Source organism: Pan troglodytes, chromosome 13 (assembly GCF_028858775.2).
Source record: "Pan troglodytes isolate AG18354 chromosome 13, NHGRI_mPanTro3-v2.0_pri, whole genome shotgun sequence".
Lineage (NCBI taxonomy): Eukaryota > Metazoa > Chordata > Mammalia > Primates > Hominidae > Pan > Pan troglodytes.
In genome coordinates, this window is record NC_072411.2 from 32,689,815 (window position 1) to 32,714,594 (window position 24,780).

The window sequence follows — 24,780 nt, forward strand, 5'->3', positions numbered from 1 at the left end:
GAGTACCCCCAACTCGGACAGAAGGCCCATGAGGGGAAGTTGAAGTTTGTGGGAGGAGAGGTGAGGCACCAGGGGCAGAAAAAAAAACAGGACCGCGCCTCGGAGAAGCGGGGCATGGGTCCCCCACGGATGAAAGTGCCTTCCCATCAGGCCCTACACTGGGCCCCGTGGACCCTGGCGACCTTGGTTCGAGCCCAGGGTGCGCCTCGGGACCGCTTGGGGTACCACAAAGCGAACAAAAGGCCCATGAGGGGAAGGTGAGGCACCTGAGGCAGAGCAAAAAAAACGCGCCGCCGAGAAGCGGTGCCTGGGTCTCCCACGGACAAAAGTGTCATCCCATCAGCCCCTGCGCTGGGCCCTGGGGACCCTGGCGTCCCTGGTTTGACCCCAGGGTACGCCTCGGGCCACGAGGGGTACCCCAAGGTGGGCAGAAAGCCCTGAAGAGGAAGGTGAGGCACCTGGGGCAGAGGGAGAAAAAAAAAAAAAAAACTTCGCCGCCGAGAAGCGCGGCCTGGGTCCCCCACGGACGAAAGTGTCTTCCCATCAGCCCCTGCACTGGGACCCGGGGACCCTGGTGTCCCTGGTTCGAGCCCAGGGTGCGCCTCGGCCGCTTTGTGCTAAGGGGGGCACAAAGCCCATGAAGGGAAGGTGAGTTTTGAGGGAGGAGAGGTGAGGCACCTGACGCAGAAAAAGAAAAGAAAAAAAAAAAAAAACCGCGCGGCGGAGAAGCGGGGCCTGGGTCCCCCACGGGCGAAAGTGCCTTCCCATCAGCCCCTGCACTGGACCCTGTGGACCCTGGCGACACTGGTTCGAGCCCCGGGTGCGCCTCGGGTCTGCTGGGGTACCCAAAGGCAGGCAGAAAGCCCATGAGGGGAAGGTGAGCTTTGAGGGAGGAGAGGTGACGCACCTGTCACAGAAAAAGAACAAAAAACCGCGCCACGGAGAAGTGGGGCCTGGGTCCCCCACGGACGAAAGTGCCATCCCATCAGCCCCTGCACTGGGCCCCATGGACCCTGGCCACCCTGGTTCGAGCCCCAGGTGCGCCTCGGGTCCGCTAGGGGTACCCCAAGGCAGACAGAAGGCCCATGAGGGAAAGGTGAGACACCTGGGGCAGAGAAAAAAATGAAAAACTGCGCCGCCCAGAAGTGGGGCCTGGGTCCCCCACGGACGAAAGTGCCTTCCCATTAGCCCCTGCACTGGGCCCCGGAGACCCTAGCGTCCCTGGCTCAAAACCAGGGTGCGCCTCGGGCCCGCTAGGGGTACCTCAAAGGCGGGCAGAAAGCCCATGAGGGGAAGGTGAGGCACCTGGGGAAAAGCAAAACAAAAAACAAAAAACAACAAAACAACAACAAAAAAAACGCCGCGGAGAAGCAGAGCCTGGGTCCCCAAGGAAGAAAGTGTCTTCCCATCAGCCCTTGCGCTGGGCCCCGGGGAACCTGGTGTCCCAGTTTCGAACCCAGGGTGTGCGTCTGGCCACTAGGGGTACCCCAAGTCGGACAGAAGGCCCATGAGGGGAAGGTGAAGTTTGAGGGAGGAGAGGTGAGGCACCTGTGGCAGGAAAAAACAAAAACAAAAAAACCACGCCGCGGAGAAGCGGGGCCTGGGTCCCCAACGGACGAAAGTGCCTTCCCATCAGCCCCTGCGCTGGGCCCCGTGGACCCTGGCGACCCTGGTTAGAGCCCAAGGTGCGCCTCGTGCCCAATAGGGGTATCCCAACGCGGACAGAAGGCCCATGAGGGGAAGGTGAGGCACCTGAGGTAGAGAAAAAAAAAAACCGCGCTGCAGAGAGGCGGGGCCTGGGTCCCCCAAGGACGAAAGTGCCTTCCCATCAGCCCCTCCGCGGGGCTGGGCCGCGGGGACCCTAGCTACCCTGGTTTGAGCCCAGGGTATGCTTCGGCCCGCTAGGGGTACCCAGAAGCCGGCAGAAGGCCCATGAGGGGAAGTGAGACACCTGGGGCAAAGAAAAAAAAAAACCGCGCTGCAGAGAAGCGGGGCCTGGGTCCTCCACGGAGGAAGGTGCCGTCCCATCAGCCCCTGCGCTGGGCCCTGGGGAACCTGGTGTCCCTGGCTGGAACCCAGGGTGCGCCTCGGGCCCGCTAGGGGTACCCCAAGGAGAGCAGAAAGCCCATGAGGGGAAGGTGAGGCACTTGTGGCAGAGAAAAAAAAAAAAAAAAAACCGCCCCGCGGAGAAGCGGGGCCTGGGTCCCCCACTGACGAAAGTGTCCGTCAGCCCTTGCGCTGGGCCCCGAAGACGCTGACGTCCCTGGTTCGAGCCCACAGTGCGCCTCAGGCTGCTAGGAGTACCCCATGGAGGAAAGAAGGCCCAAAAGTTTCAGCTGAGGTTTGAGGGAGGAGAGGTGAGGCACCTGTGGCAGAAAAACAAAGACAAAAACAAAAAAAACGCGCAGCGGAGAACCGGTGCCTGGGTCCCCCACGGACGAAAGTGCCTTCCCATCAGCCACTGCGCTTGGCCCCGTGGAACCTGGCTTCCATGGTTCGAGCCCAGGGTGCGCCTCGGGCCGCTAGGGGTACCCCAAAGCGTGCAGAAGGCACGTGAGGGGAAGGTGAGGCACCTGGGGCAGAGAAAAAAAAAAAAAACCTCGCCGCGGAGAAGCGGGGCCTGGGTCCCCCACAGGTGAAAGTGTCTTCCCATCAACCCTTGCGCTGGGCCCCGGGGACCCTGGCGACCCTTATTCGAGTCCAGCGTGTGCCTGGGGCCGCTAGGGGTACCCCAAAGCGGGCAGAAGGCCCATGAAGGGAAGGTGACCCACCTGGGGCAGAGGAAAAAAAAAAAAACCGTTCCTCGGAGAAGCGGGGCCTGGGTCTCCCACGGAAGAAAATGTCTCCCCATCAGCCCTTGCGCTGTGCCCCGGGGACCCTGGCATCCCTGGTTTGAGCCCAGGGTGCGCCTCGGGCCGCTAGGGGTACCCCAAGGTGGACAGAAGGCCCATGAGAGGAAGGTGAGGCACCTGGGACAGAGAAAAAACAAAACAAAACAAAACTGCGCCGCCGAGAAGCGGGGACTGGGTCCCCCACGGATGAAAGTGTATTCCCATGAACCCTTGCGCTGAACCCCAGGGACCCTGGCGTCCCTGGTTCGGGTCCAGTGTGCGCCTAGGGCGGCTAGGGGTACCCCAAGCTGGACAGAAGGCCCATGAGGGGAAGTGAGGTTTCAGGGAGTAGAGGTGAGGCACCCGTGGCAGGTGTCCATCTGTAAACTGTTTATCCATGTGAGCCCTGATGTCCACCAGGGGCTGGATGTCCCCCTGGGGCTAGATGTTCACCTGGAGCCTGGTGTCTACCTGGGGCCTGATATCCAGGAGAGGCTTAGTTATCCACCTATGGCCATCTGGAGCCAGATGCCCACCAGAGGCTTGGTGTACACCTAAGGCCTGATATCTACCTGGGGCTTGGGTGTTCATGTGGGGCCTGATGTCCACCTAAGACCATGTGTTCACCTGGAGCCTGGGTGACCATCTGGGTTATGATGTTCAGCTGGGGCCCAGAGTTCAGCTGGGGACTGGGTCAACCTTCTGCCTGATGCACACCTGGGGACTAGGTACCCACCTGGGCTCCGGTGTTCACTGGAGCCTGATGTCTACCTGGGGCCTTGTATTTACCTAGGACCAGTGCATCCACCGGAGGTCTGAGTGCCCTCATGGAGCCTGGAGTTTTCCTGGGGCCTGGGGTCTGCCTTAGGCTTAAGTGTACATCTGTGGCCTGATGTCCACCTTGGGATGGATGTCCACCTGGGGACGGATATTCAGTAGGGGCCTGAGTGTCCACCTGGTTTGTGATGTCTACCTGGGGCCTGGTGTTCATCTGAGGTTTGATATCCACCTGGGGCCTGGACATTTGCCTGGAACCTGATGTACAGCTGGTGGCTGAAGTTCATCTATGCCTGGTGTCCCCCTGGGGCCAGGTAGTCAACACGGTGCCTGAAGACCTTCTAGAGTTCAGTGTTCACCTGTGGCCTGAAGTCCACCTAGGGCTTGGGTGTCCAAATAGGGCCTGGTGTCAGCTTGAGATTTGTGTATTTACCTAGGGCCTGGTTGTCCACTTGGGGATTGATTTTTTTACTTGGTTTTTGTTTTAATCTGGGGTCTAGTGTCCACCTGGGGCCTAGATATCCACCTAGGGACTATTGTCCAGCTGGAGACTAATGACTACCTATGGCCTGGTAATCATCTAAGGCTTTGTTTCACTTAGGTACTTGGTGCCAAACTGTTGCCTGCTGTTCACCTGGGGTATGGTGTCCACCTGGGGCATATTGTCCACCTGGGGTCTGGATGTCAGCCTGGGGCTTGTTGTACACCTGTATCTTAGATATCTAGATAGGGGTCTGTTTTCTGCTTAGGTGCAGCAGTCCACCTGGTGCTTGAGTGTCAACCTACGGCCTGATGTCTATATTGGACCTAGGGTTCACCTGAGGCCTGATATCCACCTGGGGCCTCAATGTCCAAATGGAGCCTGATGCCCATCTGGGCCCTGGGTGTCCACCTGCGGCATGGATGTCCACTGGCACTTTATGTCCACCAGGGGCCTAATGTCCACCTAAGACGTGGTGTTCACCTGGGGTCTGATGTTCAGCTGAAGACTGGATGTCCACCTGGAGCTGAGGAATCCACCCAGGGACTGGTGTTGAACTGGGGCCTGATGACCACCGGGGAACAAGGTATCCACACCAGGCTTGATGTCCACCTGTCACCAGATGTCTACGTGAGTCCTGATGTCCATCTTGATCCTGGGTGTCTACATTAGGCCTGATGTCCAACTAGGGCCTCGGTACCCACTGGGGGCTTCCTGTTAACCTGGGGACTGGTGTCAATCTGGGGCCTAATGACCACCTGGGTTGTATTATTCACCTAGGGCCTGGTGTCCACTTGGGGCTTGAGTGTAACCTTGGACCTGGCACCCACATAGGACTTGGGTATCAAACTGGCCCCTTGGTGTCAAGTTAAGACAACATGTGAACCTGGCACCTGAGTGTCCACATGGGGCCAAATGACTACTGGGGGCCTGAATGTCAACCTAGAATCTGAGGTTTACTAGGGGCCTAGGTATCCACCGGGGGCCTAATGTCCTCCTGAGCCTGGGTGTCAACCTGGGGCCTGATGTAAACCTCTAGTTCAGTGTCCACCTTGGGCTTGATGTCAACCTGAAGCCTGATGTCCACCTGAGTACTGATGTTCACGTTTGACCTGATGTCCACCTGTGGACTGTTTATCCACCCATGGCCCGATGTTCACATGGGGCTGAATGTCCAACTGTGACCTGTTGTGCACCTGGAACCTAGGCATCCACCTGCGGCCTGATGTTCAGCTGAGCTGGGACCCAGAGTTCACCTGAGGCATGATGTCCACCTGAAGCTTGATGTTCATCTGAGGGCTGGGTGTCCACCTGGGGCCCGATATCCACCTGGAGACTAGGTACCCACCTGGGATCTGGTGTTCACTTGAGATTGGTGTTTAGCTGTGGCCTAATGACCACCTGGGTCATGGTGTCTACCTTGGACTGGGTGCTCACCTGGAGCCAGTGTTCACCGGGGGCCTAGTGTGCACCTGAGACTGAGGGATGCACCTGGGGCCTCCTGTCTACCTGGTGCCTAGTTATCCACTTGGGGCCTAATGTTCATCTGGAATCTGATATCCACCTGGGGCCTTGTAATTACCTGGGGTCTGGGCATCCACCTAGGGCTTGAGTATCCTCCTGGGGCCTTGAGTTTTACTGGAGACTCGTGTCTGCCTTGGACCTGGGTGTACATCTGTTGCCTAATGCACACCTTGAGAGTGATGTCAACCTGGGGACACATGTCCTCTTGGGGTCTGAGTGTGCACTTGGTGCCTGATGTCTGCCTGGGGACTTGTGTTCACCTGAGACCTGATATCCACCTGGGGCCTGGGCGTCCACGAGGGGCTGATGTTCAGCTGGAGACTGGATATCCACCTGGGGCTTAAGGATCCACCCAGAAACTGATGTCAAACTGGGGTCTGATGTCTACCTGGGGACTAGGTATCCATGTGAGGCTTGATGTTCATCCACGGCCAGATGTCCATCTGATGCTTGATGTCCACCTTAGTCCTGGGTCTCTACTGGAGACCTCATGTCCAACTAGAGCTTAGGAACCTACTGGGGGCCTCATGTACACCTGGGGACTGGTATGCAGCTGGGTCCTAATGACCCCCTGGGTCATATTATTCACCTAGGGCCTCATGTCCACTTGGGGCTTCAGTGTCAACCTTAGGTCTTGTGTTCATCTTTGACCTGGTGTCCACCGGGGACTTGGGTATCAACCTGAGGACTTGGTGTCCAATTGAGGTGTCTTGACCACCTGGGGACTGAATGTCAATCTGGGGTCTGATGTAAACCTCTAGTTCAGTATACACCTGGGCCTGGTCTTCATTTGGGGCCTGCTGTCTACCTGGGCCTTGCTGTCAACCTGGGGCCTGATGTAAACCTCTAGTTCAGTATCCACCTGGGGCCAGATGTCTTCCTAGAGACTTATATTCACTTTTGACCTGATGTCTACCTGGGGACTTGCTATCCCTCCATGGTCTGATATTCACCTGGGGACAGACGTTCAACTGTGGCCAGAAGTGCACCTGGGGTCTGGGCTTCCACCTGGAGCCTGATGTTTAGCTGGGGCTAGAGTTTACATGGAGAATGATGTCCACCTGAAGTTTGATGTTTACCTGGGGCCTGATACCTACCTGATGCCCAAGTATTCTCATGTGCCTAACGTCCACTAGTTGGCCTGGTGTTCATCTGAGGGCTTGGTGTCAACCAGTGGCTTTATGTACACCTGGATTCTAGTGTCCTCCTGGGGCCTTATGCCTACCAGGAGTCTGGTGTACCCCTGGGGTCTAGTATCCACCTGGAGTCTGGGCATCCACCTGGAGCCTAATGTTGAGGTTAGACTGAGTGTCAGCTTGAGGCCTGATGTCTACTTAGGGCATAGGTATTCATCTGGGGCTTGTTGTTTACCTGGGGACTAATGTCAACCTTGAGCCTAGGTATCCACCTGGGGAATAGTGTCCAGTTGCAGCCAGATGTCCACCTATGGCCTGAAGCATGGTTGTTATCCTAAGGCCTTGTCCGTTTTCACACTGTTATAAAAAACTACCTGATTTTGGGCAACTTATGAGGAAAAGAGGTTTAACTGACCCACAGTTGTTTAGGCTTAATAGGGAGAATGACTGGGCGGGCTCGGGACACTTACAATCATGATGTAAAGCCAAGAGGAAGCAAGCCCTTTTTACCATGGGAGAGGAGGAGGGAGAGAGAAGGGGGATGTGCTACACACTTTCAAATAACCAGATCTTGTAAGAACTCTATCACGAGAACAGCAAGTGGGAAGTCTGCCCCCATGATTCAATCACCTCTCACCAGGCCCCTTCTTCAACCCATGGGGATTACAATTCAACATGAGATTTGGGTGGAGACATAGAGCCAATATCAGGCCTGATGCCCACCTGGAATCGTGTCTACCTGAGGCCTAATGTAGACATGAGGCCTGGGCATCCACCTACGACCTCATGTTAAGATATGAGCTGGAGTTCCTTTCATGTCTAGTGTATACCTGGGGCCCAGATGTATAATTAGAGCCTGATGTTTCAGATGGAAACCTGGGCCCCAGGTGCTCATCAGATCCTAGGTGAAAACTCAGGCTTCAGGTGCACATCAGACTCCAAGTGGACACATAGGACCCAGGTTGATAACAAGATTTCAGGTAGACTCTGGGTCCCAGAAGAACACCCTGCCCTAGGTGGACAGCTGAACCTGAGTAGACATTAAGCCCCAGATCGATTCCTAGGCCCAAGGTGAATACTCAGTCTCCAGCCCTAGGGGAATTCAGTCTTAGGTGACTAAGGACTGGTGTTCCTCTGGGGCCTCATGTCTACCTGGGCCCTGGGAGTGCACATGGAGCCAGATGTCTATAAAGGGCCTGAGTGTCCACTAGGGCCTGAGGTTCACCAGGAGCATAGACATCCACCTAGGACCTCGTGTCCACCTAAAACCTGGTGTTCACCTGGGGCCTGGGTGACAACCTGGGATCTGATGTTCACCTGAGGCCCAGAGTTCAGGTGGTGCCTATGTCAGCCTGGCACCTGATGCACACAAGAGGACTAGGTGCCCACCTGAGGACTGGTGTTCATGGGGAATTGGTGTTCAGCAGTGGCTTGATGACCAACTGGGTCCTGGTGTCCTCCTGGCACCTGATGTCCACCTGGGACTGCATGCTTACCTAGGGCCTGGTGTTTCCCCGGGGCCTGGTGTGCCCCTGAGACCTGGGGTCCACCTGGGCCTAGTATCCACTTGGGGCCTCATATCCATCTGGAACATCATGTCCACCTGGGGCCTTGTAGTCACCTAGGGACTGGGTGTCCTTCTGGCACTTGAGTGTCCTCCTGGGGCCTGGGGTTCTCCTGGGGCCTGGGTGTACATCTCTGGCCTGATGTCCACCTTGGGATGGATGTCCACCTGGGGACAGATGTTCACTTGTGGCCTGAGTGTCCATTTCGTGTCTAATGTCTACCTGGGGCCTGGTGTTTGCCTGAGGCCTTATATCCACCTGGGGCCTGGGCATCCATTTGAGGCCTGATGTCTACCTAAGACCCAGTGTTTAATTGGGGCACAGACTTCCTCCTGGAGCCCAACATTCATCTAGAGCCTGAAGTTCACCTATGCCTGTTGTCTACCTGAGGCCTATGTGTCAACCTAGGGCCTGATGACGACCCTGAGTTCAGTGTTCACCTGGGGCCTGACATTGCGTGGAGTCTGGGTGTCCACATAGGGCCTGGTGTTGGCTTGGGACCAAAGTATTTACCTAGGGCATGGGCGTCTACTTAGAGCCTGACTTCTACATGGTTCATTGTGTCAACCTGGGACCTGATGTCCACATAGGGCCTAGGTAAGCTCCTTATGACTAAAGTCCACATGGGGGCTGAAACCATCTCAGACCTTGTGTTAACCTAGGGCCTGGTGTCCACCTGAGGCCTGCCTGGGACCTGGTGACCCCCTGGGGTCAAGGTATCCACCTTGGGCCTGATGACCAATTGGGGCTTAAGGATCTACCTAGAGACTGGTGTCAACCTGGAACCTGATGTCCACTTGGGGTCTGGTGTACACCTTGGGCCTGATGCCCACCTGGGCACGGGTGTACACTTTGGGCCTAGTGTGCACCTGAAGCCTGGGGGTCAACCTGGGTCTTGATGCGCACCTTTAGTCAAGTGTTTAACTGGGGCCTGATGAAATACTGGAGCCTGATTTACAGCTGTGTACTGGGTCTCCACCTGGGGCCTGATGTCCACCTGCAGCCACATATCCACCTGGCACCAGATGTCTACCAGGAATCTGGGTGTCCACCTTGAAAATGATGTATTCCAAGAGACTAGGCATGCACATTGGGCCTTATGTCCACCTGCAGCCACATATCCACCTGGCACCAGATGTCTACCAGGAATCTGGGTGTCCACCTTGAAAATGATGTATTCCAAGAGACTAGGCATGCACATTGGGCCTGGGGTCCACCTGGGTCCTGATGTCTACCTGAGGCTGGTATTGAACTGGGGCCTGTGTGTTCACTTGGAGCCTGATGTTCATTTGGAACCTGGTGTTCACCTAGAACATGGGTATCCACCTGGATCCTGATTTTCAGGTGGGGAGTGGATATAGACCTGGGACCTGATGGTCACCTATGCTATAAGTAACCCACCCCACCTGGGGCCTGGTGTTCACCTGCGGCCTGATATCCACCTGGTACCTGCGTGCCAATCTAGTCCATGGTGTCCACTTGAGGACTAGGTAGACACCTGGGGCTTGGTGTTCACAAGGAGCCTGGTATTCATCTTGCACCCAGTGTCCACCTGGAAACTGTGTATCAAACTGTGACCTAGGTGGCCACTGTAGCTTTATGTGCACCTGGGGCCTGAGAGTTTCCTAGGATCTGATGACCACTGGGGCCCAGGTATCCACCTGGGACATCAGGCTCCAAGTGTACACCCAGGCTCCATATGGACACCAGGCCAGGAGAACATCAGTCCTTATCTGAACATCAGGTCCTAGATGGATGCCCAGTCCCCATGTGTACATCAGGCCCCAGGTATACACTGGACTCCAGGTGGACACCAGCACTCAATTGGATACACACACTCAAGGTGGACACCAGGCCCCACGTGAATTCCTACACTCCAGGTGAACATCAGGTCCCAAGTGGATACCTGGACCCCAGGTGGATACCAGTCTCTAAATTAATACCAGGCCTCAGATGGTCCTTAGGAGCCATGTGGGCATTAGTCATCAGGAAGTTACCTAGGCCCAAAGTGGACATCAGGCCCCATGTTGACACAAGATCTAGTTGGAAGTCAGGCCCCAGGTGGACACCCAGGCCCTAGGTAAATACTTAGGTCCCAAGTTGACAGCAGGCCCTATGTGAACACTGCATCAGGTGGACATCCGAGTTCATCTGGAACCTCGTATTACAGGCCCCATGTAAACACCAGGCCTTAGGTGGATACCCAATCTCTAGGTGGACATCAGAGCTCAGATTGACACAAAGACCCCAGTAGACATAATGTACCAATGAATATCCAGGCCCCTGGTTAATACCCAGGCCCCAGATTGACACCAGGGTCTATGTGGACACACAGGCCCCAGTTAGAAAACAGGCCCAAGGTGGACACTGGACTGGACATCAGGTCCTAGGTTGACAACCATGCTTCAAGTTGACACCAGACCCCAAGTAAACATCTGGCCCCAGCTGGACACTAGTCCCCTTGTGAATACCTAGGCTCAAGGTTGACATCAGGCCCCATGTGAACACTAGACCCCAGATAAACACTTATGCCCTAAGTAGACATCAGGCCTCAGGTGGTTACCCAGTCCCAAGGTGAACATCAGGACCCCGATGGGCACCAGTTATCAAGTGGATTCTTAGGCCCCAGCTGAATATCAAGCCCTAGGTGGATACCAGGCCCCAGGTGGATACCAGGATCCTGGTAGACATCAGGTCCCAAGAGGACACTAGAACCCAGGAGTACATTAGGCCACATTAACACGAAGGCCCCAGACGAATACCAGGCCAAGCTGTGGACATCAGGCCTGAGAAGGGTCCTCAGGCTCCAGGTGGATATCAGGCCCCAGGTGAACATCCAGCACTCAGATGAACATTAAGCTTCAGGTAGACATCATGCCTCAGGTGAACTCCAGGCCCCAGCTGAACATCAGGCCCCAGGTGGATGCCCAGGATCCGGGTGCACATCTGGCCACAGTTGGACATTCAACCCCAGGTGACCATCAGGCCATCGGTGAATACACGGTTTCCAGGTGGACATCAGATCAAAGGTGAACATCAGTCCCCCAGTGGGCACCAGGCCCAAGGTGGACACTGAACTAGAGGTTTACATCAGGCCACATGATGACACCTAGTCCCAGGTGGACATCAGGCCCCAGGTGGATACCTAGGCTCCCAGTGAATTTCAGACACCAGGTTGACATTCAGGCCCCCAGTGGTCATCTGGCCTCATGCAAACACTCAGACCCCAGGTGCAATTGATGTCTCAACTGGACACCCAACCCTTAGTTTGATACCCAAGGCCCAGGTGGACACCAGGTCCAAGGCTGACACTCAAGCCCTAAGTGAATACCAAACGCTAGGTGAATAATTCAACCCAGGTGGTCATTAGGACCCAGCTGGATACCAGTCCCCAGGTTAACACAAGGTCCCCAGTGGGCACCTAGGCACCAGCTGGACATCAGGCCCTATGTAAACACCCGGTCTCAGGTGAACACCATGCCACAGGTGGACATCAGGCCCTAGGTGGACATGGGGCCACAGGTGGACATCTAGCCCCTGGGCGACATCCAGCCCCAGGTGGACATAAACGTTTCCATGGATAAACCATTCCCAGGTGGATATCAGGCCTCAAGAGGATGGCAGTCACCAGGTAGACATCAGGCCTCAGATAGACACCAAGGTCTCAGATGTACAGCAGACTCCCTCCAGCTTTGCGGAAAGAGGGATCATGTAGGTTCATTTCTCAGGCAGATCAGTCACCTTTTGCCATGAAAGTTTTAGCATCCATTTCCAAAATTTGGTGTACAAGTTGATATTTTGGTGTTTTCAGCTAATCTGGGGTCAAAACAGAATGCCATAGATGAGGAAGCTTATAAACAAATTTGTTTCTCTCAGTTCTGGAGATAGCAAAATTCAAGGTCGAGTGGTTAGCAGATTCCAGGTCTGGTGTGGGCTTGCTTTGTGGTTCATAGACAGCCATGTTTCTACCATGTCCTCACATGACAGAAGGGATGAGGGAGCTCTCTATGGTGCCTTCAATAGGGGCTACTAATCCCGCTCATGTGGTCCCTGCCTTCATGATGTAATCATTCCCCAAGGCCCTACCTCCAAATATCATCACATAGGGAATTAGATTTCAACACTGGAATTTGAGGGGGACAATAACATTTGGTCTATAGCATCAGGTTACCCAGAGCCTTATGCACTCAGAGGAAATCCAAAATCACCTATAAGTATTTGCTGGTCCCCTCTGGGCTTAGGGAAATCTTTAATTGCAGCTCTTGATTCAGCTTGGTCCAAGCTTAAATTCTACATTTGCCTGCATAACTTGTTCATGGGACAGAGGGAAGTTTAGAGGCAACTGACCATTTGGAGTTTTAGGACAATTGATGGAAGAGGGCTTGGCATCTGGATGAGAAGTGGAGGGAGAATAGAACAAAGGCACAGAAGGAGAGAGCACAATGAGAAAGGGAAAGAGGGACATCTGGACATAAGGGCCAACTGGAGGGCAGGGAAGGTAATTTTCCTTGCATTTTAAACTCAGACCACATATCACATCAGAATCACCTGAGGGAGATGTTTTCAATGCATATTCCTGGGTTTCTTCTCTTGAAAATTTTTATTTCTTAAATCTTGAGTTGTGCTGATTTATCCATATTTATCATAAGAATTTGGGATAATTCTTACTTTGGGAGGCCCAGGCAAGTGGATCACTTGAGGTCAGGAATTCAAAACCAGCCTGGCCAACATGGTGAAACCTCATCTCTACTAAAAATGCAAAAATTAGCCAGGCATGGTGGTGCACGCCTGTAGTCCCAGCTACTTGGGAGGCTGAGACAGGAGAATCACTTGAGTCAGGGAGGCAGAGATGACAGTGAGCTGAGATCATGCCACTGCACTCCGGCCTGGGCAACAGTGAGACTCCATCTCAAAAAAAAATTGTGGGTAATTCTGATGCAGTTAGAGAACAAAGCAGAGCTTGACAACCACTGGGTTGGGACATATATCAAGAAGACATTTGATTATGTAAAATAACTGCAAAACAGCCTGAAGGGGAATTATTTTTAAATGCTTGAATATAATTATATAATTCAACTCTTCCTATGTACGTAGTTTGACCACATATTTGATGTCTGCTGTACTAAGATTGGAAATGCGTAGTTTTTCTAAAAATCAGGTAGAAGCACAGAAAAAAGAAGTTGGAGAGAAAAGAAAACTAGCTGTTGTCTGGTAACGAGAAGAGAAAGGAAACAAAGTAGCGTATTTTTGTTCATTGTTTGATGGCATCTAAATTATGATCCCAAATATTTTTTTTCTAAGAAATCCAATAATACAAGTATTCGGAGTGGAGTACCAACACTGATTTACTGGGAAAGAGAAGTGTATTCTGTTTAGCTGCATAATGTTGAGGGAGAAGGAAAGGAAAATTAGTTGAGTAAACAAGAAAGAGACTGGTCCTCAGGGAAGCTGTCTGCCTGAAAAATCACAACTACTGCACCTACAGATAAGCCCTGCACAGATGAGCATGCAGGGTCCAGCACAGACGCCTTCTGTTCTTTGTGTAATTGGCAAGCTCCCAGGAAAAATTTTCCTCCCTTTTTCAGGCATATACACGGTGGCCTCTGTGGAAACTTACACAGGGAGGAGGGGGGCTTACCTAAAACAAACCCACAGTTATACAACAAGAGAAGCCCACTTTGTGCTTGACTAGAGACATACCCACAGCTGGATATATAAAGGGAATTGTGCAGACAGTTTTATACATAGCTGAGAGGAGTTTCTTATAAAAGCTTTTTGATTCAACTGTAAAAACGGCAATCCACTTGGACGCCCTTGTCTGCTGCAGAGAGCTTCCTCCTTTTGCTTATTAAACTTTCACTCCAACCTCACCCGTGTGTCCCCGTTCCTTAATCATCTTGGTGGTGAGATGAAGAACTCCAGGTGATACCTCACAAGAGAGACTGCTACATTGTGGTGCCTTGGCGAGACTGCAACTTTAAGAAGTGTGACTTTTATTGCTGCTGAATTATTTTATCTCCCACCCAACTGAAAATAAAGGATATAAAGTGCTTAGGTTGAACACAAAGTCCTCTGCTCTAGGTAACATCTTCAGCAGCCACATTAGCAGAGGCATGGGTGGTAATGGTGGAGTAGATGTCTCTTTGCTTCTGACAGGGTGTCTGCTTATGTGTTCAACAAAATAGTATGCTATATATTTCATTAAGAAATCTGCTAAAAAATGAAGTAAAACAGGTTCATGTTCTTAAGAGGCACAGTATTTGCTACGGCAGCAAGACCAAAAGGCTTAAGTAGCAAAAATGTGCATAGTAGTTACAAACATTTTCATATAAACAAAACAATGTGAACATCTGTATATGACAATAACTCATGCAAAAAATATTTTTAACTGAAATTGAAATCATACATAACAAATGTTATCACTGTATTCTGAGGTAATATATTGTTTGTATATAGATGTTATAAATAATAACTCGTTACTCATCATTTATAAAACAAATAATTCTTTGGAATCTACAAAATGCTGGTTTTGTTCTAGGCAATGAATGTACAAATTGATTTAAAATATGTGTTCTTAGAGTGTGGTAGATTAAAAAATACAAAATAGGCCAGGCACAGTGGCTCATGCCTATAATCCCAGCATTTTGGGAGGCCCAGGCAGGTGGATCACCTGAGGTCAGGAGTTCGAGACCAGCCTCACCAACATGGTGAAACCCCATCTCTACGAAAAATACAAAATTAGCCGAGGGTGGTGGCACATGTCTGTAGTCCCAGCTACTCGGGAGGCAGAAGCAGGACAATCGCTTGAATCCGGGAGGTGGAGGTGGCAGTGAGCCGAGATTGAACCATTGCACTCCAGCCTAGGCAACAAGAGCAAAACTCTGTCTAATATCTATACATACATTTTGTATATATACATATATACATATGTGTATATATATACATAATATATTTATACATATACATATATAGTATATGTATATTATATATGTGCATATACATATATTATACATATACCATATATGTATATGTACATATATATCTGTCTAATATATATACACATATACATATATATGTATAAGTGTATATATATACACATATATGTACATGAGTATATATACATATATATGTGTATATGTATATATACATATATGTATACATACGTGTATATGTATATATACATATATGTATACATATACGTGTATATGTATATGTGTATATATACACATACATGTATGTGTATATGTGTATATATACACACACATGTATGTGTATATGTGTATATATACATACACATGTATGTGTATGTATACACACACATATATGTGTATATGTGTATGTATACACACATGTGTATATGTGTATGTATACACACATGTGTATGTGTGTATGTATACACACACATGTGTATGTGTGTATGTATACACACACACGTGTGTGTATGTATACACACACACATGTGTGTGTATGTATACACACACATATATGTGTATGTGTGTATGTATACACACACATATATGTGTATGTGTGTATGTATACACACACATATATGTATGTGTGTATACACACACATATGTGTGTGTGTATACATATACATATGTGTGTGTATACATATACATATGTGTGTATACCTATACATATGTGTGTGTGTATACATATACATATGTGTGTGTATACATATACATATGTGTGTGTATACATATACATATGTGTGTGTATACATATACATATGTGTGTGTATACATATACATATATGTGTGTGTATATACACATATACATATGTGTGTGTATATACACATATACATATACACATATATTAGAGGTTGTACTGCTGAAAATAAGAGCTATTAATAAAAAAATTTCAGGAAACGTAGTGTGATTATTTTTAATAGAAGTGGATATTTTAATACAGGTCTCTTGTTTTTTCTTGTGGAAATAAATGACAAGATGGAATTTCTGGGTGTTTGGTATCTGAATATTTAAGTATAGCAGGTATGGTCAGTTTTTCAAAGGCATTTTACCATCATACTTGTCCATCGGCAACTCATAAGATATTATGTGGAACAACGTCCTCTCCAACAACCTCCAGTATCAGTCTTTGTAAAGTTTGTCAATTAAATGGGTGTTTTTTTTGTTTTTTGTATTTGTTTTTGTTCTTGTTTTTGAGACAGTCTCACCCTGTCATCCAGACTCTAGTGCTGTGGTGTGATCTTGGCTCACTGCAGTCTCTGCCTTCCAGATTCAAGTGATTCTCCTGCCTTGGCCTCTCAAGTAGCTGGGACTACAGTTGCCCCCCCACCACACCCAGCTAATTTTTGTATTTATAGTAAAGACAGGGTTTCACCATGTTGGCCAGGCTGTTCTCAATCCTGACCTCAGATGGTCCACCTGTCTCAGCCTCCCAAAGTGCTGGGATTACAGTCATGAGCCACCGCACTTGGCTGGGTTTTCTTTTTCTTTCTTTTATATACATATATATATATATATATATATATATGTATATATATACACACACACACAAGTATATACATATATATGTATACACACACACACAGACACAAGTATATATATATATATATATACTTAAGTTCTGGGATATATATATATATACACACAGACACAAGTATATATATATATATATATATATATATATATATATACTTAAGTTCTGGGATAAATGTACAGAACGTGCAGGTTTGTTACATAGATATACATGTGTCATGGTTTGCTGCAAAATGTGCAAAATGGGTGTAGGTTTTGCAGGTAATTATTGTATTATTAAAAGATAACAGAATACCTAGCTAAAAAAAAATGCGAGGAGGCATTGATGGGCACATGTTTACTGAGCACATCCTGACTCCAGAATTAGAAATCCAATTTATGCCTCTGCAGTCCAATAAAATTTTTCCTTAAGAATCCAGAGATCAGACTTTCATTTCAGCAAACACTCCAATATGGTTTCTCACCTACTCACCCCAACGAAGCTGCTCGTATCAAAACATAAGTGCTATGCATATTGTTAAATTATAAATTGAACCATAACTCCTCGGACTTCATCTTAATTTATATATCAGCAGCATTTCACACAGTTGATCTCCTCCTCCTCTTTGTAAAATTTTTTTTATAGAATTCCAGAACACTTAACCTACTTTCCCTCCACCATGTTTTTGATAATTACCTCTAGTCCTTTTTTGCAGGTTTCATCTTTACTATTTTTTAAATGTCAGAGGACGATTAGGCTCACGACTTTGACTTCTTATCTTTCTTATCTTTGCTTTCTTACTGATTTTTGTGTCATTAATTTCCTGATATTTCACATTACACTTAAACACTGGACACTACACCCAGCACTCCCTGACTTATCCACATGGATGTCAGTTAGGAATCTCAAAATTAATATGTCTATATGGAGCCACTGAAACTCCCCAAATTTGCTCTTCCCCATTCTGTTTAATGGCAACTCCCATTTTATAGTTTCTCAGCTCAATATTCTTGGTGTCCCCTTTTAATTCTGTCTCTGTAGCTCTGTCACTCTCTTTCTGTATCTGTCTGATTCTCTCCCTCTCTCTCCTCTCTCTCTTGCTCACTGTCACTCTTGCTCTCTCTCCCTGCTTCACACACACACAAACACACACAGACAGACACACGCACACACACACACACATTTTCAGATCTGATGTGTATGGAATTCCTGCCAGCTTTACCTTTAAAGTGTAATAATTCCAAATGTTGTTTCCAAATTCACATTCCCACCCCCACCACTTGGTAACTATAGCACTTCTCTCACAAGGCCAAGTGCAGAGATTTCTTGGGGAAATAATGAGAACTATTATACATTCTTATTTCAAGGACCCTTAAAATTATAGGATTACTATATTTGATACTAATTTAAGCTTCTGTCATTGCCCTTTTTTCAATCCAGTCTCCACACAGCTACCACAGTGTGCAAGTAGAAGTCTCAGCCATATCACCACACTCCTGCTTTAATGTCCCTACTCCATTGCTTCTTTTCTTCTTCAGAAGAGTTTAAGCTTAATGAAGCTGGGCAACGTTACATATTATTCCATGAGCTGGAGATCACTTGGTGTAAGGTAAAGGATCAGTAAATATTTTCAAATAACAGAATCCACGAATAATAGTTTTATTTCTTTGAGAGTACATTTACTTTTAAAAATCAAGGAAATAGATTGGTCAAGAGAATTCTGCTTGTTTTGATTTTGTTATCGATTAGATTAGATTAGATTAACTGTGTTAGTATAAATGTCAGTGTGGAAAGCTATAAGCATTTCCTAAACTTTAAAATGAAAAGCGTGGAATTTAAGTATCTGCTCCTTTTATTTGAGCAACCAAAAAACACAACTTTAAAAATATATTTTAATTATGTATGAAATCTAAATTAATTTTTCTCTCTTTATCCCTAAATACTTTTTAAAGTTATTCATGTCCTCATTATTTTTTAATCCACTTTAGTAACATTTTAAAATATATTTTCAACTTCATTAAGAATATCTTTGTGTTCCACTGAATAGCTTGCCAAATAATAAAACATTAGCAGTATAATTTCCTCATAAACATTATTTAATTTGTTTGGTTAACCATAGATTTCCTACTCTCAACTCATAATTTCATTCAAGTATAATATATTCTACTTGACCTTTGCGGGGTTTTCATACCATGTATTTGTCATTGAAATTGGTTTTTGATATTTGAACCACTAGTTTATAATTGTATTGTTGGTTAGACTGGTCTGTAGAATCTTTCTTTGTTTTGATTCTGTGGTTTATTCATTACGGAGTAGCTGTGCTACTGTAAATTTTGAGGTCAAAAGCTTAAAACATTTTATGTATTTTAAAACAAAGTGGATGGCATTTAAATATCTATTCCTTAAAATTTGGAAGAAAGGTTAACACCATATAAACCCAGAGCCTGTATTTTTAGATTAGTAGCATGTAGACATTCTCAATTTCTTCTAAAGTTGAAAAAAATAAATATTTTGTATTCATAGAATGCTTGATAACAGGAGGTAAATATTTAATTTTCACTTAAAAGAAATTTGGTTACACTGAAAGGAAATTTGGCTAATATAAGTTAGATACATTTCTAATTAAAACAATAATTTAAGATAAATAATGCTCAAAGAACAGTGGTCACTGCATTTATTCCAGAGAGAGGACATTTATCCTGATCTGGCTGTAATAACGTAGTAGGTAGAACTGCTGGCGTGGACACCCAAGCACGGATGGGAAGCTGGTGTCTCAAGGGGTCCCGCTGAGATAGAAAGGGGTCAGGGCCCAGACTGTTGATGTCACCTGGACCCAACCACCATGTCTCAGAAGAAGAAATGACCCTCCCCTCCTGGTGCTGCCCCAAACAAGGAGCTTAGCAGTGTTGCACACAGGATAGTCCTTGCAGGAGACATGTTTGACAAGCTGCTGAGGTGCCTGATGGGGCCAGGCTCTTGTCATGAAATGAGTTTGCATCCTGAGGAAACCTTTTCATTGGAAACCTGGCAAGGATCCAATTTCCCTTTTGCCTTAACCCCATAGGAGCACAGTAGACAGGGCGGAGGTCACCCAGGTGGCTGTTCCTGCTTGGCCCCCACTTCCCAGACCATTCCAGGCACGGAGAGCCGCTGAGCTCACTCCATGGGCTGCCCACATGGGGTCTGGACCCAGCCGCCCTCCCGTGCCTGGCAGGCAGCCCCTGCGCCATCACAGGACCCATTGTGTGGTGATCAGTGGCCCATCGCCTGCCCTTGTGGTGGGTGCAGTTCACAGGTGCTGCCCCAGGCCTGGCACAGTGGCCTTCTCAGCCTGTCCCAGGATAGGGGACATGAATGATCCTTGCCTGTGCCCCTTCGGACTACGTGAGTTTGGACACTCACTGCAGAAGTCCCTCCTGGTCCCTTTTCAACTGAGTTGTGGGGGACTTGCTTAGTCCTCATGCCCAGGGTCAGGGGAGGGGTGCAGAGTCTGCACCCTAAATCTGCTAGGGCCAGAGGGAGGTCTCCCAGGTGACCTCTGTCCTCTCCAGTGACATGAGTCCTCCCAGATGGCCTCAGCCCTCTCAGGTGACATGCTTCCATGGTGACTCTGGCCCTTGCAGGAGGTGGGCTAGCACAGGGACATGAGCTGCCTAACTGCCATCCTCTTCCTGTATCTGACAGAGGAAGACATCTTCTGGGCACTGGATCAGCTGATGGCTGAGGAGAGGCACTCCCTGCAGGGTAGGCGGACAGCTATCCCCAGGGCCTCACACAGCCAGGCCATGGGATGGCCACCCTGGCTGGGCGATCCTGACTTCCAGGCAAGGCAGCTTCCTTGCTTTCCAGCTTGTCAGGAGCCTTCAGGACATCCCTGCTGAGGGTCCCACAGGAGCCCAGAGCGGAACAGGGACCCTTTCACTTCAAGGCAGGCACCTTTCATCCCCAACAGCAGAGGGCACTGCAGCCTCCCCCTGGCCACCCGGTGTGTCCCAGAGCCACAGCTTTCTAGCCCTGAGTTCATGCAGGTGACTGTCACTTCACCAAGAGTCCTCCTACCTCCCAGCTGGCCACACTCCCAGCTGCCGTCCCAGCCCACAGATGGGCCAATGCAGTCTAGATGGCAGTGTCTGCCCATCCCATGTCCCCCAGCCCGACCCCATGTCTGGCAGATGGCCATGTAGCCCCTTGGCACCCACCCCATTCCCTCCACTGGCCACTGCCTGCCGCAGCCCTGCCTCACAGCCTCAAAGGCAGGCCTGCCCTCCTGGCACCTCTACCCAGGATGCTGCTGTGCAGTGCCTCCAGCTAGGGCCCACCTCCGTAGAGCTGAGGCCACATGTTAGGGTCACCTGATGGAAGGGAGGAAGGCCTCAGGGTCTGGGGTCCCCTGCCACTTCCCAGCTCTTCCAGCTGAGGGCTCCACATCTTGGGAGTGGGCTCTGATACCTGATGGGTCAGGGGCTTCTCAGTTTTCTACAGCCCAAATACTGCCCAGCTCCAGAGGCTCCCATCCCACCAGGAGCAGGTATAACACAAATCCTTCCCAAAGATCATGCGGTACCTGCTGAGTGGATGACACCCTCAACTCTTTCCCAGAGGCCTGGGGTCCCATGGGGCAGGGAAACAAGGAAAGATGGAGCTCCTCAAGGGTCTGACAAGAGACTGAGTCCCAGCAAGGGCCTCGCCCAAGGTGAGGATTCTCCATGGGTTTGGGGTTGGTTTTTCTTTTCCTGCCCTGGAGGAGGAGGCAGAGGTACTAGGATGGGGGCTGAGCTCCAGCTGAGCAGGGTTAAAGGAAGTATGTCCACCAGGCATCTGTGCATGGGGGAGTTGTTAGGGAAGCACTGGCCACTGCCCAGTGTTCTGCCCCAGGGCAGCTCAGGGGGCCGTGAGCACCTATGGTCCAGGAAGGGCCGTGCATTGAGGTTTGTTGAGTTGGCTCCTCTGGTGTTTCGTTGATGGGGTAAGGAGGCAAATGGAGACCCCAGGCCAGGGACCCTCCTGTCCCACAGTGCCCAGCTCCCCCAGGAGGGCCTGGCTCACCCCAAGCCCACAGGGAAGTTTCTGCATGGCACAGAAGCCAGGCTCTCCCCAAGAGGGGGCATCACACAGCAGGGGCCAAGCCTCAGGCCCAGTGCTATTTTCACATTATTCATTTTATAAGATGATATGGTTTGGCTGTGTTGCCACCCAAATGTCGTCATCTTGAACTGTAATTTCCATAAGCCTCATGTGTCATGGGAGGGACCCAGTGAGAGGTAACTGAATCATGGCGGCAGTTTCGCCCATGCTGTTCTCATGATAGTAAGTGAGTTCTCATGTGATCTGACGGTTTTATAAGCATCTAGCATTTCCCTTGCTTGAGGTGATGAATGCCCCATTTACCCTGATGTGATTATTACACATTGCATGCCTGTGTCAAACTATCTCATGTACCCCATAAATATATACACCTACTATGTACTCATAGAAATTAAAAATAAAAATAAATTTAAAATTAAAAGTGTGAGTTTTTAAAGGTGAGGTTTACCCTCCAGCCCTGGTCCCTGCCAGGTGTGACCTTCACGTCATCTTTCCACATGGTCCAGGCCCCCATCTGCAGAGGCCAACAGTTCCCAGAGTGACCTTCCTCAGAAAACAGGGTCTTGGAGGAGACAGTTAGAGGAGGGGGCCTCATCCTCCCCACTGCACAGCCCCTCGTGGGGATTGGAAAGTGAGGGTCTCTGCCCACAAGTTGGCAGTCACCCTAAGCTCTTTTGTGGGAGGAAGCATAGGGAATATAGGTCAGTGCTGGGGCAGCATTTCCTGATCCTGACTTGGAGAAGGTGTTAAAATCTTGACATTCCCAACTCCTCCTTGGTGAGAGCCCGTGACCTGCAGGTCTCACAGGGTTGTTGTGAGGGTCACCTGTGGTGATGGGTTTGGAAGTGATTTGTGAGTGAGTGACACAGTGGGCCTTCCTATTCCTGTCATTGGCCTTTCAACCTTCAATACTAATTGCCTGGGGATCTCCAGGCCTCAAGGTCTAATCCCGGAAGGGTATAAGGTGTCCCTAGTGGAGTATTCTACACCTCCTGGGAGGTCCCTCACTTCCACCTTCACCCGACATAACCCCTGCTCCTGTTCCCTCAGCCTGGAGAGCTTGCCCAGGAGCACAGGGTAGTACTGGACTGACCTCTTTGGAAAGGGTGATAACATCCTCATTTCAGCTCTCCCTCTTCCTAGCTTTCCACATAGAATTCCAGGGCTCCATGCAGCATTTGCTGGACATGAGAGGGAAAACTTTTAGGGCAGGGATCTGCCCTGGGTGGGGACAGAGGAGTATCGTGGAGTCTGGGTGTCAGGAGTGTGAGCCCTGCCCAGCTGGCCAGCCCCTGTCCCCATGCTGCTCGATGCATGATGTTTCCTGCACAAGCTTCCTTTTGAGGGAAGCTTCCAGAGTGACTGCAGTGAGGTCCATGCTGTTGGGGGTGACAGAGCAGCCCTGGAGGTGGCCAAAGAGAAGCAGGCAGAGGAAGCTCCTCCAAGCAGGCTTGGAAAGAAATTTCCGCATATCACTTACGTCACTCTTGCCACTAGAAGGACAATTTTCACAGTGGAGTGGAAGAAAACGAATATGCTGTGGGAGAGAATGGATCCATCCAGAAGAGCAAGGTGGGAGGGGGAAATGTGCCCATTGCCAGAATTTCATGTCTTTTGAAGACATTTGCCAGAATTCTACTTTTGAAGGCTGCCCCTTTTGATAGTCAGTTACTGAGGAACCTGTGGGACATTTTCAAAGCCTTTTATATTAAAAAAAAAAAAAAAAACACAACATACTGCTGTGGGTCTGTGTGCAGGGACCACGAAGAGCACAGCTGCCACTGTTCTGTGTCGCAGATGCTGTGGGAAGTGCCTTAACACACAGAGGTTTGCTTCATGCAACTGGGTGAGGAACATCTCTAAAACAGTTTACAGTCAAGAAAATTCAATGTCAAGGAGTTTGAATGCGTTATCCAAGATCACACATATGTCCTGACAGATTCGGGGTTCAGTGAAGAATTCTGTATCATGAATTATAGGGCTGTATTTTAATTTTGCATTTTATATTTCTGCAGTTTTCTTCCATCACTTTTCACCATGCATTCTATACTTGGAATTACTTTTTTTGGCTTCTTGATCTTCTTAACTTGTATGTTATTGATTTTCTACAAGTTTTAACATATATTATTAAAGAGTATTTCTTAATGTTTTAATAATTACCCTAGAATAAAATATATTTACTTTGATAGATGTATGTATTGGATATTACAGTGTATTGTGTACATTTTCAAACACATTGTGTTATACCGGAAGCATTATTCAACAGTGGTCTTTTTTTTTTTTTTACCTGAACTATGTTCAGAAAATCTTTCCACCGCAGTACAAAAAGATCGATTTCATTTTGTTAACAGATGGATGTGCCATAGGGCAATTAACTGTTTAGTTATCCTGTTATCCTGTTGTGGATATTTAAGTTCAAACAATGCAGTAATAAATATGCAAGAGTGCTTTCAGACATTAAAGAATATGGCTCTAAATTAGGGACCTAGTGCCTGTAATCCCAGCACTTTGGGAGGTCGAGGTGGGTGCATCACCTGAGGTCAGAAGTTTGAGACCAGCCTGGCCAACATGGCAAAACCCCGTTTCTACAAAAAATACAAAAATTAGCTGGGTGTGGTGATGCGCACTTGTAGCCCCGGCTACTTGGGAGGCTGAGGTAGGACAATTGCCTGAACCCACAAGGCAGAGGCTGCAGTGAGCTGAGATCATGTCACAGCACTCCAGTCTGGGGGACAGAGTGAGACTCTGTCCCAATAATAAATAAATAAGTAAATAATCTAGAAGTACAGTTGCTTAGCCAAATTGCTTATGCATTTTGAATGATGAGAGTTGCTGCCTAATTTCTGTTACAAAGGCTATGGTAATTTACACTCAAAACACAGAATTGGTTGGTTGTTGT

General features: G+C 48.9%; 1 protein-coding gene across 16 annotated transcripts in view; it reads left to right on the forward strand.

Moving 5' to 3' along the window:
• Nucleotides 1–24,780, forward strand: part of LOC459622 (neurobeachin-like) — a 101,403-nt gene that overhangs the window by 72,389 nt on the left and 4,234 nt on the right. For 6 of the 16 annotated variants that reach the window (XM_063791103.1, XM_063791105.1, XM_063791104.1 and 3 more), the window contains exon 10: nucleotides 18,237–19,315. The exons of 2 other annotated variants lie outside the window; for them this stretch is intronic. In XM_063791103.1, the coding sequence (XP_063647173.1) occupies nucleotides 18,237–18,267 (31 nt within the window). In that variant the 3' untranslated portion in view covers nucleotides 18,268–19,315. Of the gene's footprint in view, nucleotides 1–13,615; nucleotides 14,829–18,236; nucleotides 19,318–20,480; nucleotides 22,275–24,780 lie in introns of those variants that run through there. 8 more of the 16 variants (XR_010150037.1, XR_001716055.4, XR_008546586.2 and 5 more) reach the window with 4 other exon arrangements.